At 53.1% G+C, this 13,407-nt stretch overlaps 7 protein-coding genes across 7 annotated transcripts; 4 read left to right on the forward strand and 3 right to left on the reverse strand.

The window, feature by feature from the left end:
* Nucleotides 1-154: 154 nt before the first annotated feature.
* Nucleotides 155-4,052, reverse strand: COCSADRAFT_149829 (uncharacterized protein). Its single transcript, XM_007705311.1, has 2 exons — nucleotides 2,080-4,052; nucleotides 155-1,997 (listed from the first exon to the last, which is right to left on the reverse strand). Exons 1-2 carry the CDS (start codon nucleotides 3,883-3,885, stop codon nucleotides 534-536), a joined length of 3,270 nt encoding a protein of 1,089 aa, XP_007703501.1. The 5' UTR covers nucleotides 3,886-4,052; the 3' UTR covers nucleotides 155-533.
* A 450-nt stretch (nucleotides 4,053-4,502) lies between these two features.
* Nucleotides 4,503-5,867, forward strand: COCSADRAFT_29466 (uncharacterized protein; the record flags this gene model as incomplete). The annotated part of the gene is made up of 1 exon (XM_007704851.1): nucleotides 4,503-5,867. One exon carries the CDS (start codon nucleotides 4,503-4,505, stop codon nucleotides 5,865-5,867), a length of 1,365 nt encoding a protein of 454 aa, XP_007703041.1.
* An 800-nt stretch (nucleotides 5,868-6,667) lies between these two features.
* COCSADRAFT_163573 (uncharacterized protein) lies at nucleotides 6,668-8,028 on the forward strand (the record flags this gene model as incomplete). Its single annotated transcript, XM_007705312.1, has 3 exons — nucleotides 6,668-6,923; nucleotides 6,969-7,450; nucleotides 7,498-8,028. The coding sequence occupies 3 exons, from the start codon at nucleotides 6,668-6,670 to the stop codon at nucleotides 8,026-8,028; spliced, it is 1,269 nt and encodes a 422-aa protein (XP_007703502.1).
* Nucleotides 8,029-8,327: 299 nt separating this feature from the next.
* Nucleotides 8,328-9,455, forward strand: COCSADRAFT_184070 (uncharacterized protein; the record flags this gene model as incomplete). Its single annotated transcript, XM_007705313.1, has 3 exons — nucleotides 8,328-8,336; nucleotides 8,477-8,690; nucleotides 8,748-9,455. The coding sequence occupies 3 exons, from the start codon at nucleotides 8,328-8,330 to the stop codon at nucleotides 9,446-9,448; spliced, it is 924 nt and encodes a 307-aa protein (XP_007703503.1). The 3' UTR covers nucleotides 9,449-9,455.
* COCSADRAFT_202520 (uncharacterized protein) lies at nucleotides 9,448-11,324 on the reverse strand. The gene is made up of 3 exons (XM_007705314.1): nucleotides 11,205-11,324; nucleotides 10,922-11,154; nucleotides 9,448-10,863 (listed from the first exon to the last, which is right to left on the reverse strand). Exons 1-3 carry the CDS (start codon nucleotides 11,226-11,228, stop codon nucleotides 9,933-9,935), a joined length of 1,188 nt encoding a protein of 395 aa, XP_007703504.1. The 5' UTR covers nucleotides 11,229-11,324; the 3' UTR covers nucleotides 9,448-9,932.
* Nucleotides 11,325-11,459: 135 nt separating this feature from the next.
* On the forward strand, nucleotides 11,460-11,894 carry COCSADRAFT_163576 (uncharacterized protein; the record flags this gene model as incomplete). The annotated part of the gene is made up of 3 exons (XM_007705315.1): nucleotides 11,460-11,514; nucleotides 11,560-11,739; nucleotides 11,794-11,894. The coding sequence occupies 3 exons, from the start codon at nucleotides 11,460-11,462 to the stop codon at nucleotides 11,892-11,894; spliced, it is 336 nt and encodes a 111-aa protein (XP_007703505.1).
* COCSADRAFT_240305 (uncharacterized protein) lies at nucleotides 11,887-13,370 on the reverse strand. Its single transcript, XM_007705316.1, has one exon. The coding sequence runs from the start codon at nucleotides 13,138-13,140 to the stop codon at nucleotides 11,989-11,991; it is 1,152 nt and encodes a 383-aa protein (XP_007703506.1). The 5' UTR covers nucleotides 13,141-13,370; the 3' UTR covers nucleotides 11,887-11,988.
* Between the last annotated feature and the right edge of the window lie 37 nt (nucleotides 13,371-13,407).

The raw sequence follows: 13,407 nt of genomic DNA on the forward strand, positions 1-13,407 counted from the left end.
CGCGAATTTTCGAGGTGCCGCTTAGCGTGCGCGAGGCGAGCTGGCGGAAAAGCATTTCGCCGACGCTAGTCCGCTAGTAAGTGGGTCGACAAGACGGCGCGCATCCTTCGGGACATTGATGTTTGAACCAAATCATGAGTAACGACGGTGATCACCCATTAGTCGAATTTGTTTTTATCAAGTTGCATTTTGAAAGGATATAGGGCCGTGCATGTTTCTGCGTAATCAGATCGCCATGACTAATTCTATAACAAACACCGTACGGTCATTGTAGCAATCCCCCCATTGGATACGCGAGAATAGAATAACAAGTATGAAAAAAAATAAGAAGTGAGAAGGGAGGAAAAATAAGAAAAATATACCAAGGAAGAAGTCTAAAAGAAAATACCTCCAAAACCTTGACCATAGGGCAAATATATACATGAAAGTATTACAAGATACCTAAATATAGCCAAAGAGTATAACTATTCGATAAACACCTGCCTTGTTTTCCCTAAACCTGTCGCCCTAGTCTAACATCCCAACTGAGATACCTAAAAGCCACCGTCATCAGCATCGAAGAATTCAGTACCTGCACTGTCAGTACTCTTCCAACTCTCTCTTGGTATCTTGTCTCGAAGCCATGTCAGAACGGCATCTGTACCCTTTTGTAGGACTTGTCGGTTAGGCACCCTGAACTTGTTTCCTTCAACCTCGAAGCCAGTCAGAGTGCCTTGGAGCAAGCCGATACGTGGCTCCAAGCGGTCAATATCATTGTTTCCGAGGTTCACAATCCTCAGGTTCGTCAGACTTTCGGCAGGGACTTCTGAAATCTTATTGTCCGATGCCAACAGAGTGGTGAGCGACGGGAATGAGGTGTGAAGGGTAGGCAGAGCACCACTCAGCCGATTTATCGAAACGTCCAAGGTGACAAGGTGTGGTGCTGTGAGGTGGGCCGTCAGTGGTGTCAAGCTTGTCAGCTTGTTGCTAGCGAGACGGAGATCGCGAAGTTGGGCGAGTTCGAGCGGCGCTGACAATGCAACTCCAATAGGGTTCCTGGAAAGATCAAGAACAGTGAGGTGTTGAAAAGTCCCAACAACAGGCGGAATAGCGGTGAACTTATTGCGCTGCAGTTGGAGTTGACGTAAGCCATTAACAAGAACTTCTGATGTAGCGTCGTCAACTTCAAGCTCGTCCATATCCTTGCCTGCTAGATCCAAAGTGCCAGAGGGAGTAAGTTCCCATTTGGATTGAGGTTCTTGAGTATCTTCGTTTACAAATTCTTCATCAACCTCGGCTGGGAGATCGTCAGCTGGCAACCGGGAGGCCAAGTCACGCTTCAAGTCTTCGGTACCCATGGAAAGGAATTTTCGATCACGCAGGGGGTTGGCAGCCACAGTAAGGTGGTCAAGACTCTCCATAAGTGCAATCTTTTCGTCAAGCTGCGTTATGTCGTTGCCAGTAAAGTCTGCAGTACGGAGCTGCTGAAGGGCGGTAAAGCCTTCTGGCAATGCTGTGAGTTTATTCTCTCCCACTAGTAGAGTGATGAGATTGCTCCAACCCGATACTGTAGGTAGAGAGGTAAGTCGGTTGATAGAGACGTTCAAGACTTTGAGTGCGGGCAAATCAATTGAGTCGTCTTCGCATAGCGACGTAAGAGAGTTCTGAGCCACGTGCAGTTCTTGCAGATGCGTTACAGAATTTCTGGAAAAGAAAGCACCCTCGAGGCGATTCTTAGATGCGTGCAGCTCGATGAGGGCGGAAGAGAAAACCTCGGTGGGAATGCTGCGGAGCTGGTTGTCGGTTACATTAAGCGTACGGAGTTGGGTCAAACGCTCGAAGCCACTGGGGAGGCTATCCAGCTTGTTTGCTTGCAGTTCCAGAATCTCCAATGCCGTAAGATCACATAGCGCTGGTGACAGGGGACCTTCGAGGTTGTTCTCGGCTAGCTTTAACTCCCGAAGAGTGGGTATTTGGGCAATAACGTCAAATACCTCCATGGACAGCTTATTCCTTGACTAGAAATTGTTAGCACTGTTGTACAATACACAGATGGAGGCATATTGAGGGGAAACACCGCTGGCTTAAGCAAAGACTTACAAGGTTCAGTTTGGACAACTGTGTAAGTCGTCTCAGACCCATGGGCAACTCTCCAAGTATGTTGCCATGAAAGTCAATATTCTGGACTCCGCCAAACTGAGGACCCGCCTCGTCGGAGTCAATCATGTCTTCGACAGTAACGTCGGGAAACATGCTGTCTGGGATAATTTCAAGCTCATTATCCGCAGCTAGAATAGCAGTAAGATCTACAACCTCTCCCCACGCCACCTTTGTGTCGTTGGGATCATAAGTATACATTGAAAGTACATCATCTGGTATCTCTTTAAGGCCCATTGCAGCAATGTTCAGGCGGCCATCTCCACGAGCAGTATCGATACGCCGACGCAGAACAGAGCTGCCACCTTTAGCGCGCTGATTGAAAGGGTCTTCATTGAGGCCAAAATCAAATGTTGCAATTTCGGCTGGATCGGGAATGATGACATCCGAAGGGGGTGTACTATTCCTAACGGGCTCGGCTCTTGCTCGCTTGGCAGCCTCCCTAGCCTTTGCAATCTGTTCCCTCAAGGCATTCGAGGAGCTCGCAGCCTTTGGCGATGCTTCGACGGGTACCGGAGCAATGTCTGGCTTCTTTGCCGCCTTGGCCTTTGCAATGTGGTCTCGCAGAGCTGCTGAAGAGCTAGCGACCCTTCGAACGGTGTCTGGTGTCTTCTTCACCGGGGTCTCGTGACTTGTGACTGGAGAACTCACGGCAGTACCGGGAGGTGAGGTTGCTTGTGCAAACATGTTGCCGAGGGATGCGCGGGTTCTCGGTGTGCGGGCAGTGAGGTTCTTGGTGTTGGTCATCAAACGCGGTTTGGGTGTGTCTTGGAGATTGTGGGCTGCCGACAGTGGCTGCTTCTTAACGGTTGACGCGGAACGTACAAGGGGTGTTTGTCTGGTAGGCGTCACAGCTGATGGAATGACGTTGGCACTCGCACTCCGCTTGCCTGGGGATGTCATGGACATTCTGTTGGTAGGCGGAACAGCAAGTCTCTTTGGAGTCCCTGGGATAGTCTGCTGCGAGCCATCGCTGGTCGATGGCCTGCTGCCATTGGACGCGGCTGACGCTGGGCGCAGCGGTGGTGGCATGCTGTTATCGTTGTTGAAGAAGCTCGATCTGCGCCTTCCCTTCTTTGGTGCTGGTGAAGATGGAAGTTGCGAAAGACTCTCTATGGTTCTTTCCGAAAGTGAGGGCCGCGGCTGCTCTGAGCCATCTGAAATGGCGGCCTCGTGCTCCGCGTCACTTTCATGGTGTGCTGCCCGTGAACTGGCGCGCGAGGATGCCCTTGAGGCCGACCTGAAGCCTTCTAGCCGGCCCAATGTGTCTTCCGGACCGCCAGGAACAGATGACGAGGTTGGACGTGACGATTCCTTCGGCTTGGACGAGACAGGCCGGGCCAGGGGTTTCTTGAAGGTTGAAGCATCGCTGTAGTTGGAGGAAGCGCTCGAGGCAGCAGTCGAGGTGCGGCGTTGGCCAAAGTTGGGGATGCCACTGACTCTACGGGAAGAGAAGTAGGGGGTCCGTCCTGGGGTCGAACTCGGGGGCGCGGCAATCGAGGGGGCAGGAGCAGCAACAGGAGGAGGAAGGCCGTTGGGGAGGACGAGCGATGCCCTGGATGTTTTCTTCTGCAGGGTCGAGGCGGTTGGGCGCGAGATGGAGGCCAGCGAGGGTTTCTTGCGTAGTTGCTCAGTCGAGGGGGTGGCACGCAACTGTGACTGACTGGCTGACTGGCGCAGGACGGGCAGACGAGAGGCGGGGGCGGGCCTGGGGATTCCCGAAGGGCGGGTCGACGAAGACTGGTCCATGGTGTTGGGCGCTACAGGATGTCACGCTCACGCCTAGGGGTTCCGAAGGCGTTCATGCAGACTCGCATAGACAGACAAAGGAGCTAGAGGCACACCCGGCCGGGAACGAGGGTCGAGGATCCTGTGGCGACAAGACAAATCGGCTGGGGCCAGAGTAATTCTCCGCGCCAGGCGCAGCAGCTAGTCTGAGCGTGAACGGGAGGGAACGGTTGCCCAGCCGACACGCTGCTGTCTGTGTTTTATCGACATGGCGGCCGTTCGGGCCTAGCGCCGACTGCGCGCACTGCAACCAAGGCAGCCAGCCAACGCAGGGCCCGCGACGCTGCGACCGCCCACGACACGTCTGCCACGGCCTATTTTGCCCTTCACCCTCACCACCACCTGCAAGACTCGCCATCCCTCATCTCCGCCCTTGCTCGCCACCGCAAGCGGCCCACAGCGCGCCCCGACGCCGCCCTCGCCTTCTCCACACACGCACTTGTCGCGCTCCCGCGTCGCGTATTACCGCCGCCCGCCGCTCCGCCGCAATGGACGCCCACCAACACGCATCCCAACACCAGCCCGCGTCGCCAGGCACCTCTAAGCTGGCCTCGCCCGCTCCCCGCACCACATCCTCCATGACGCCTCCCCCCTCGTCCTCACAGGTGCCCGCTGCTCGCGCGGCAATGCGGACGCCTTCTCCCCCCACTCCCCAGCTCACTTCTCCCCCGCCTACCACCAAGCTGCCCGACCAGGCTTCTGCCCTGGCCGACTTGGGCGCAGGCCTATATCCCCAGGACCAGGTCAACAGTGCCTCTGTCCAGGAGCTGAGGGCCATGGTGAACAGCTTGTCCAACGCACTGCGCGATATGCGACTCTCGGCAGCCCACTACAAGCTGCAGCACAACATGGCCGTCATGGAGAGCCAGGAAGCTGCGAGCCGCATGGCTGTCGAGCTAGCCATGGCCCAACGCGAGCTCGACGTGCTGCAGCAAGCCGAGGAGAAGCGTCGTGTGACAATGGCCGCGCCAGAACAGACGTACCAGGACTCGGCCAACGCGGCCAATGCCGTCATGGTGTCTGAACTGACCCGCCAGAACCAAGTCCTTCAAAGCGAGAATGACGAGCTGCGAGAGATGTTTGAGCAGCAGAAGCGCTTGACTGAGCACCGCGAGGGCGAGCTGGCAAGTCTCATCGAGGAAAACGACCGGCTCAAGACGAGAATCCGCAACAACCGCGACCACATTGCCCCTCTATTGGAGCAAATTGAGCAATCCTCGCCCCGATCTACCTTTGGCACTCCAGCCCAGCCTACCCCAAGAAACCGCCTCAACCGCGTCCAGCCTCCCCCGCTTTCTCAGCAAAACAGGAGCCAGAGCAACTTTGAGGCTCTGTTGTTGGCCGACAAGATGCTCAGCCAAGACGTGTCCACAGCTCCTTCCACTCCCAACAGAGTGCAGGCGCCAAGAGCACGCTTCAGTCACCAGCGAGGTGCACAATCCATGTCATCACTGCCCCAAACACCCAACCAGAGAGCTGCCTTCCCTCGTGCCGAGGTGCCTCGCACACCGCCCCTCTTCGTGCCAATCAACATTCCCCAGTCAGCACCCCCAGCCCACTACCAGCAGAAGCCCGAAAGCATTCGGCGCCAAAGCAGCAACTCTACCATTACTGCTTCTAGCATTGACGAAGAGGAGGCTTTTACAGATCGAGAAGACGACCAGGTGCCAGAATCCCAAGCCAGCCAAATGGCACGAAGCTTGCTGCAACAACCGCCGCCGGCAAAGGGCATCATGTCTGCACCGGCCTCGCAGCCTTCAAATCTTGTGCAGAGCAAAATCTTCGGTCAGGTCAAAAAGGGCCATGGCTTGACTCGCGCCAACGAGCTCAAGAGGGGCCGCATGCCATCAACAGTGGACTTGCGAAATCAGACTAGTCCGCCAAAGCGCGGACGCGTCGATCAAGGTGTAGGTCTTGGCATTGGTGGTTTGTTGCGCGAGTGAAAGATATGAACTGTTCCTGACCTTTTTTGTGTGCCAGGGCATTTATTATTAAGTCTTCACGAACACTCATGATTATGGCGACAACGGGCAAGCGAGCGATTCGGATTTGAACTCTGGCAGCTGGTTTTGTATTTGTGCTTTGTTTTTGTTTCGGGATACCCTTCTAGCTGCGCTATAAGTCGACGCAGCGACGTGTTATTGTATTTGTTTACGTCCATGTGTTGATGTATTTTGTATGAGGTGACATGTGGTGAACTGAGGAATTATTAGTTTATGTAGCTCTACTCGACTCGAATGTTAAATCCAATCACGTGTGTGATGCCACCCGCCCACATGAGACCTGTAGTCTCTAGACTTGATGGGTACCTGATTTTTCTTTCTGCGTATCATTGCATTAAGAAGGAAGTGGCATAGGTGTGCCTTCCTGAAAATCTGCCATTAATTTACTCCCTGTGTTTTTGTGGTAATCACAACCGTCACATCGCTAACGTCGCTGCCAGCTCTTGACATTAACGGTTCTCACGTCTCTTCATCAGACTTGTTTACTGATCTCATCGAATGCTGAAGAACTTAAGCTACGATACGCCGATACCATGATATCAACATGAATTTCATCAGTATGGACGATGAGAGCCAAAGACCGGATGGATTCTATCCCTATCTTCACTCTCACTCTCATCGTCACATAACACAGTTATATCGCTGGAAATCACTACTCCTTCCAGGACAACTTCCAGGCAATATCTCAACTCTGTGCAACAACCTCACAACACCATCAAGAAACCCAACATAAACTTGTCATGGATTCTCCCACGACGGAAGCGACTGCTGAAGAGAACAATGACGAACTGAAAACACTCATCATACAAGAGATACGAAATTGTAAAGATGCCCTCAAGCTTACTAACCTTGAGTGGCAAAAGATGAAAGAGCAAGAAGCCAGTGTTGTTGAAGCTGAGAAGAATGCACTGGATGAAGCCCATGAACGCATCAAGCAGCAAGAATGCACTTACGAAGAAACGAACAAGTTGTTTAAAACCTTGCCGACAAAACATAGTGTTTAAATCGTGCACAACGCCTTGCTTGTTGAACAGAAAAAAGAGGCCTTGCTTATTGAGGAGTCTTTCCATGCAATCAAGACTGCAAAAGCGAAACTTCGGGAGGAGAATTTGTGTCGGGCTCAAGCTTCCACAGCTGCTTACGAGAGAGAGACAAGGATACTTGAGGGAATGATTGTAAAGCTTCAGCAGGTGGCTGAGATGGCTGGCATCCTTCTGGACGATGCAATCACTGTTGAGCAGAACACTATTGGTTTCACTAACTCTGCTGAAAACTTTCAACTCTCTCGTCCAGCTTTGCTCTTTCCTGCAGCCTGGTTAAGTCGTCTTGATGCTGTTTTGGCCCAAGCAACGGTACCTGACCGTCCCGCTTATGTGCATGCCGCATCAGATGTCCAACGTCGCCCATTAGGCTCGGGCATGCAACAGCGTGTCGAGAAAGACCTACGAGATTATATTAATTCAAGAGTTCATTCGAAGAATGAACGTACACTACCGGACAGGACACACAAAGAGACACCACATGTAAGACATTTCGTTCAGAGTAGTCAGCGCACCCTAACAGCCGGCAGGAACCCTCAACACCGGTTCGACCAAATACTCCAAAGCCTGACCCAGAACGCGAAACGATGGGTGATTGGATGGTATGTTTTGTAAAACAGGGTCAGGACATCATTTGTGAGGTCGAGAAAAGATACGAGCATGAGATCGATGTGGCCAGCAGGCAGTACGAAAAGGAGGACCGCGCTACCGAAATAGCTCTCCGAAAGGTTGATGAACAATATTCACGGGCTTTGCGATTGAAGAAGATAATGGAGCTCTTTTGGGAAACAGAGTACACCAATGAATGGAACGAAGGAAGGAAGATTATAGATGAGGACCTAAAGTTCATCCGGCAAGAACGGAAAGAGCTCACCAATCGCCAGCCCAGATGCGAGGAACATCTCCTCAGACGTCAAAATAAGGCCGGCGCACTCTTGGAAAAGCAGTCAAGGTTCTATAAGGCTCTTCTTTGTCGAGTCGAAATGAAGCTGCCAGTCTCAACCAAAACTCGGGCGAACTCAACTGAAGCGTTTGCAAAGCCCAGACCATCCATCGCATAGGAAACCATGGAAATGAGGAGATGGAGTTGGTTCTGGTGCAGTAATTGGGTTGGCTTTTCTCATAGTACAGGATGATGTCTCTTTGATGATACTGGCGCAGGCCCTCCATCGACCCTGTCCCAGCCGTTGTCGCTTTCCCCGCACAGGGTGCGAATATGCTTGTGTATTACAGGAAATGACAGCTAGGAATCCTTTCTATACATGATCACTATTGCCCAAGCTCCTGTTTTCTTGTTCGGAGGATCAGTCTCTCAGCATCTATTAGCGACATTGTCAAGCGGTGCGGTAGGACAGTCAACATGGAGCGTGTAAGTCCTGGATCTGTGCCTCTGGAATTGATGATACATTATCTTATGAGACGAAAATTTCATTACCCATCGGGGTAGATGACAGTCACATCTACCATCTACTCAACGACTCTACCAGTAACTACTGACTGGATCATCAGGTCCGTAAAATATGCACCCTATGCAAGATCGAAAGGCAATTTGAGCATAGCACAAGACGCGATATCAGCTGCCCTATCCCGCGACCCTCGCGAGGACATACCAATCCTCATGCTCAGAAAGGACGAAAGATATTCACTCATAACACTATACGAACAAACACACCGCTCAAGAAGAGAAACACTCTTCGTAAGAAGAATAGAAGTGCTGCCATGGGTACGCAAGGTGCTGCTGATCCACTGGAGTAATAGAACCCAGGCTTATAAAGCACAGCAAAAGACCGTTCTGCAACACGCCAGTCAACAAAAGAAGACACAGAAGTCGCAAAATCCGCATGGCTACGTACATGGCTCAACAAGCTTCCTATCACCACATGTCCCAAGTCTCCTACAACACCTCCATCCAGTACCTCTCCATCTCCCCGAAAAGCAACCAGCGTAGACCTATCCCGCATAATCCCCTTCCGCCGCACAGAAGAACCACCCAATGCCCAACCTACAAACACTCGATCGCCCATCACACACCGCACCCGCATCCCCCAAGCCACAAAATCCAGCAGCACCCCAAACCACTCCCGCCATCTCTCCCTCTCCAAAAAGCCCATGCACAAAATCAACACAACCACCACTACCCCTTCCACCCCAACAAAACTCCAAAAACAAGCCCCCGCCCCGTCTCGCCCCAAATCCACCACCACCACTACCACCACCATCCTCCGCCCCTCCACAACCCTAGCTCCAGACTCCAACCCTATTACAAAGCGCCCGCAAACCCACAATCCTGATCCGCACCCAGAACAGCCCAAAGGATCAGTGGTGGGTGATAGGCGGAATAGCACTGCGTACTTGACTATTACCGCCGCTGCAGGAGAGGAAGAAGAGGAGGAGCTGGAGATGAGTGAGACGAGGAGGGCTTTGTGGGAGTATTGGAATGTGCAGTGTAGGTTTTTGGTGGAGGAGTGGAGGGATGACTGAGTAATTGGCTGTCAGGTTAACTAGTAAATTTCTACGGTTCGAGGGGTATTTATTGGACGATGACAGGTTCAAGTAGGTTTCCTTTGTTTCTTCGATTATTTATTTATTTTGGTATAGAAAAGGGGGGGAAGGAAAAGGGGGAAAGGATCTAATTCCAACCGGGAAAATGTACAGAAAATTCATACACATGGGCATGCAGAATAAGAAGCAAAAAAACAAAAAACAAAAACTGGAGTCTCAGTAGGGATCTCACCTATTTTCGATGAGAGAAACTTTCATAATTTTACAAAACAACAAAGGACGAGGGAAAGGGGGAGACTGCTAGGCTAGACTAACCACCGGGTGCGCAACCCTCTAGAAAAAAGCCAGAAAAAGCTTATAAAACCTGCCTTTTGCTTGCTAGTCTTGCAATCGATCCCCCACCATTTTTGACAGAAAAAAACAAATAAAGAGAAAAACCCATCATGCCCGTTTGCTGCAAATCTCACTTCCTCACCTTACCTCTCGACTTACTCCTTGTAACCCTAGCCCTTGGAGCATCATCATCCTCCGTACTCTCCGTGGGAACATGAACGCCCAGCCCCTCACCAGCCCCAATCATAATCCCATCATCTTCCGTCTCTCTATTATCGGAATCGATACCCCCGTCAGGACTCTGCGTGCGGAGATGTGCCTCGCTTTTCGCACGGCGTTCCGCCTCCCAGCCCTTGACGAGGCGCGTGACGTCGTCTTCACGGACTTTTTCTTTGCCGTTCCAAGCACTGCAGCCGCCGCAGCGCCAGCGGCCGACGTCTTCTAGTGTACGCGCGCCGGGGGGTGCTTGGCCGTTGACGAGGCGGCATTCTGTGCAGATTAGGGCGAAGCGGTTCTTAGCCTGGGTCTCGTCTTCTCCGAGCAGGGCATCGAGAATACGGTCGTACCAGTGGGTTTCGGGGACCGTGGGGGGTTGGGGGGCAGGCTCCTGCTGCGGCTTGTTCAGATGAGATTCAAAGGCATTGGGAGCAAATTTAGCACCGGGAGCAGTGAGGGGAGGCAGCGACGGTGGAGGTGGAGGCGTCACAATTGAAGGCACCTGTTGCGGAGTTGTCGGAAGCTGGGGAGGTTGAGGTCGGTGGATGTTTGCAGTAGGCGGAGGAGCTATGCCAGTGCGTGGACCTGGCGGCGGTAGCGGCTTCTGGGGTCCCCTTGACCTGCTGCGGGCAGGAGAGTCATCTTCATCCTGAACCAACTCTTTTGGCTTTGGCGAAGCACCGCCGTATTTCTCCAGCAGTTGCTGCGTCGAGTTGTACTTTGTAGCCTCCTTTAGGCGCTCAATAGTGGCGTCGCGCTCCCTGTCCAACTTTTCGAGGTAATGCTCCGTGTTGCGAATGCGGTAGTCAAAGTAGCTCATGAGCGCGTAGCGTAGACCGTAGATGCTGCGGCATGGCGGTTAGCCAGATATGACGCGTTAACGGCTCCAAAGGTGGGACGTACAGTAGTGGGCCGCCCGCGACAACAGACCCCTCAATAGGACCCCAATTCTGCCAGCCAGTGACAAAAGTGAGGACAACGGCGATCAGAATATATGCAAAGCCAGCATACAACGTCCACATGACACGCGCGCGGCGCGCAAGCTGTTTCTGTTTGTCATTTCGCGCGGCGGCTCTGTTGATCTTGCCAGTGAGGGCGTTGAGTGTTCGCTCAAAAGATGCGGCATCTTCGCTGCCCTGTTGCTGTTAGCGTAAAGAAGGCGGGGGTAGTGGGAGAGGACAGTTACCTTCCAGGGCCAGAAAGACACCATGGTGGCTCAGTGGCAGATCGAAGCCCGGCGTGGGAGCTCGATTTGTACTGTAGAGGCCAGTTGTGTGTGCTCGTGTGTGGACCTCTGTGAGGCCTGACATCAGCGCCGATGCAACTGTTAGATCGACGACAGGGATCTTTCCGAAAGACGGCGTCACGTGCAACTAATGTTCTTTGCGGACCTCCGCGCCCTCGTTATTTGCTATCCATTCAACTCTCACATCGACACACCATGGCATTGGCAGCTTACCGGAACCTGCTGCGGTCTGCGCGCATCGCCTTCCAAGGTACGAACACTTCATTATCTTTTGAAAACATGCTCACAGCGATAGGCGACACACACACATTCGTGGCCGCCCGCGCAGAGGTCCGCAAGAACTTTGAGTCGAATCGCAATCTGCGCATCGGAAGCGAGGAGCTGCAAAAGTCGTTGGTACATGCAGAAGAGGTGTCCAAGTTCCTGCGCGAGAACGTAGTGCAGGGCCAAGCAGAGGATCCAGATGGCAAATACAGTATGCAATATACTACATCGTTAGTATTGGCGCCTCTCGACTAACAATCTATAGAACTACGGATACACGAGCACACCGAACGAGGCGATAATGAGGACATCAAAAAGGGAAAGGGAAAAACTACATTGGGCGGAACAAAGTGCTGCTCGTCCTAGGCTTTTTATCCATGACAAATTGAATCGTGATACCCATGCATGCAATCCACGCATCGCAAAACGCCGTCCCAATGCAAGGAAATATTAAGCTAATTTAGTTGCCTGCCAGACTGGCATATTGGACTTCATCGTCGGCACCGGGTGGCGGCGCAATGGCCATGCTGTCAAGGTTGCTCTGTGGACCAGCCTCAATGGCGGCTTGAGAAGTGGCAGCGGCCCGTCGCGATGATCCTGCCACTTGACGTCCTTCCTTTGCGTATTGCATCCTGACATTCTGGTCCAGGCTGTCCAGCTGCTTCGGCTTGCCCCAAGTGACTCGCATCGGGCAACCCTTGATAACTACCTTGCCCTTGAGAGCTGCTGCCGCAGTCTCTGCATCCTCTCTCTTGACATAGTTGACGTATGCACAGTGCGCTCGGTGCGAGCAAACCAGTGACCGGAGCTGGCCATATTGTGTAAAGTGCTTGCGGATCTCGTGTTCTGGCAGGTCGTCCTCGACACCAGTGACAAAGAGTGACGCAACGTTGGGGTCGGAAGGTGGTAGCCAGTCTTGTGGGCTCGGCTCTAGGGGTGGACCTCCCATGCGGCCTCCTCGTCCTGGCCGCATACCTCCTCGCGCAGAAGGACCGCGAGAATCTCGGGTTCTGATGGGTCCTGGGATGTGGTTGCTCTCGCGGCTCGCACCTGCACTTGCACCTCCATTACCACTACCACCGGGCGCTGGCAACGCCTTTTGTCCGCTGCTCTCGCCCGCCTCGGTCTCTAACCGTCGTTGCTTCTTGTAGTATGGCTCGCTCTGTGCGAGGCGCTTCAAAAGATCACGCGCCTTCTCGTCGGTCTTTTCATAGGCTTCCATGGCTCCCCGTCCCTCCTCAATCTCCTTCTCGTGTTCCTGCGCGTAGTACTGTCGGTTGATGTCGCTCTGCGGGCCAGGTGCAACCATCTTCAGCGCCGCATCACGGACAACGATAGGCAGACCAAACGAAAGATCCAGCATGCAGTGTTGGCAGCAGTTCTTGAGACGCGCGCATGTCAGGCAGATGTTGGTGCGCTTCTGTCGGGCGGTGCGGTCGGCCTTCCAGCGGAAGATGGTAAAGGGCCGCGTGCAAATCTTGCACTCGGCGCCATAGTCCTCCTTGAGCATCTGCACATAGGGGTTATCGGGCAGACATTTTTCGCAGACGGACGGGAAGTCGGTCGTTTCCCAGCCGCTGCGGTTCAAGTCGCTCTTGATCTGGGGCGGCATAGCGGGTAAGGAGTGCGCAAACAGTCGTGATTATTGAGTATATCTTGTCGCAATATACTCTGGCGATGGCAATGAGCGTATCAGCAGGCGTTGAGTACGTGAGAGTGGGGCGCAGTGATGATTGATTGCGACGACGGGCGGCGAAGATTGATGAGCAAGGTTGGTGGAGTGGCGCTAGGAACAAATGTCCAGGCACAGCAGCGCGGGCTTGGCTTTCACGCGCACGAGGGGGCAGCCGCTAGTGCCGTTGACCAGACCGCGTACAGA

This window comes from Bipolaris sorokiniana, assembly GCF_000338995.1.
Source record: "Bipolaris sorokiniana ND90Pr unplaced genomic scaffold COCSAscaffold_13, whole genome shotgun sequence".
NCBI classification, from domain to species: Eukaryota; Fungi; Ascomycota; class Dothideomycetes; order Pleosporales; family Pleosporaceae; genus Bipolaris; species Bipolaris sorokiniana.

Excerpts from the sequence above, each read along its gene's own strand:
- COCSADRAFT_149829 (XM_007705311.1), bottom strand. The coding sequence starts at position 3,885 with ATGGACCAGTCTTCGTCGACCCGCCCTTCGGGAATCCCCAGGCCCGCC. Across the intron at positions 1,998-2,079 it reads AGTTGTCCAAACTGAACCTT|TCAAGGAATAAGCTGTCCAT; the intron begins GTAAGTCTTTGC and ends AACAATTTCTAG.
- COCSADRAFT_202520 (XM_007705314.1), bottom strand. The coding sequence starts at position 11,228 with ATGGTGTCTTTCTGGCCCTGGAAG. Across the intron at positions 11,155-11,204 it reads TGTCTTTCTGGCCCTGGAAG|GGCAGCGAAGATGCCGCATC; the intron begins GTAACTGTCCTC and ends TAACAGCAACAG. Across the intron at positions 10,864-10,921 it reads GTCGCGGGCGGCCCACTACT|CATCTACGGTCTACGCTACG; the intron begins GTACGTCCCACC and ends GCCATGCCGCAG.
- COCSADRAFT_240305 (XM_007705316.1), bottom strand. The coding sequence starts at position 13,140 with ATGCCGCCCCAGATCAAGAGCGACTTGAACCGCAGCGGCTGGGAAACG.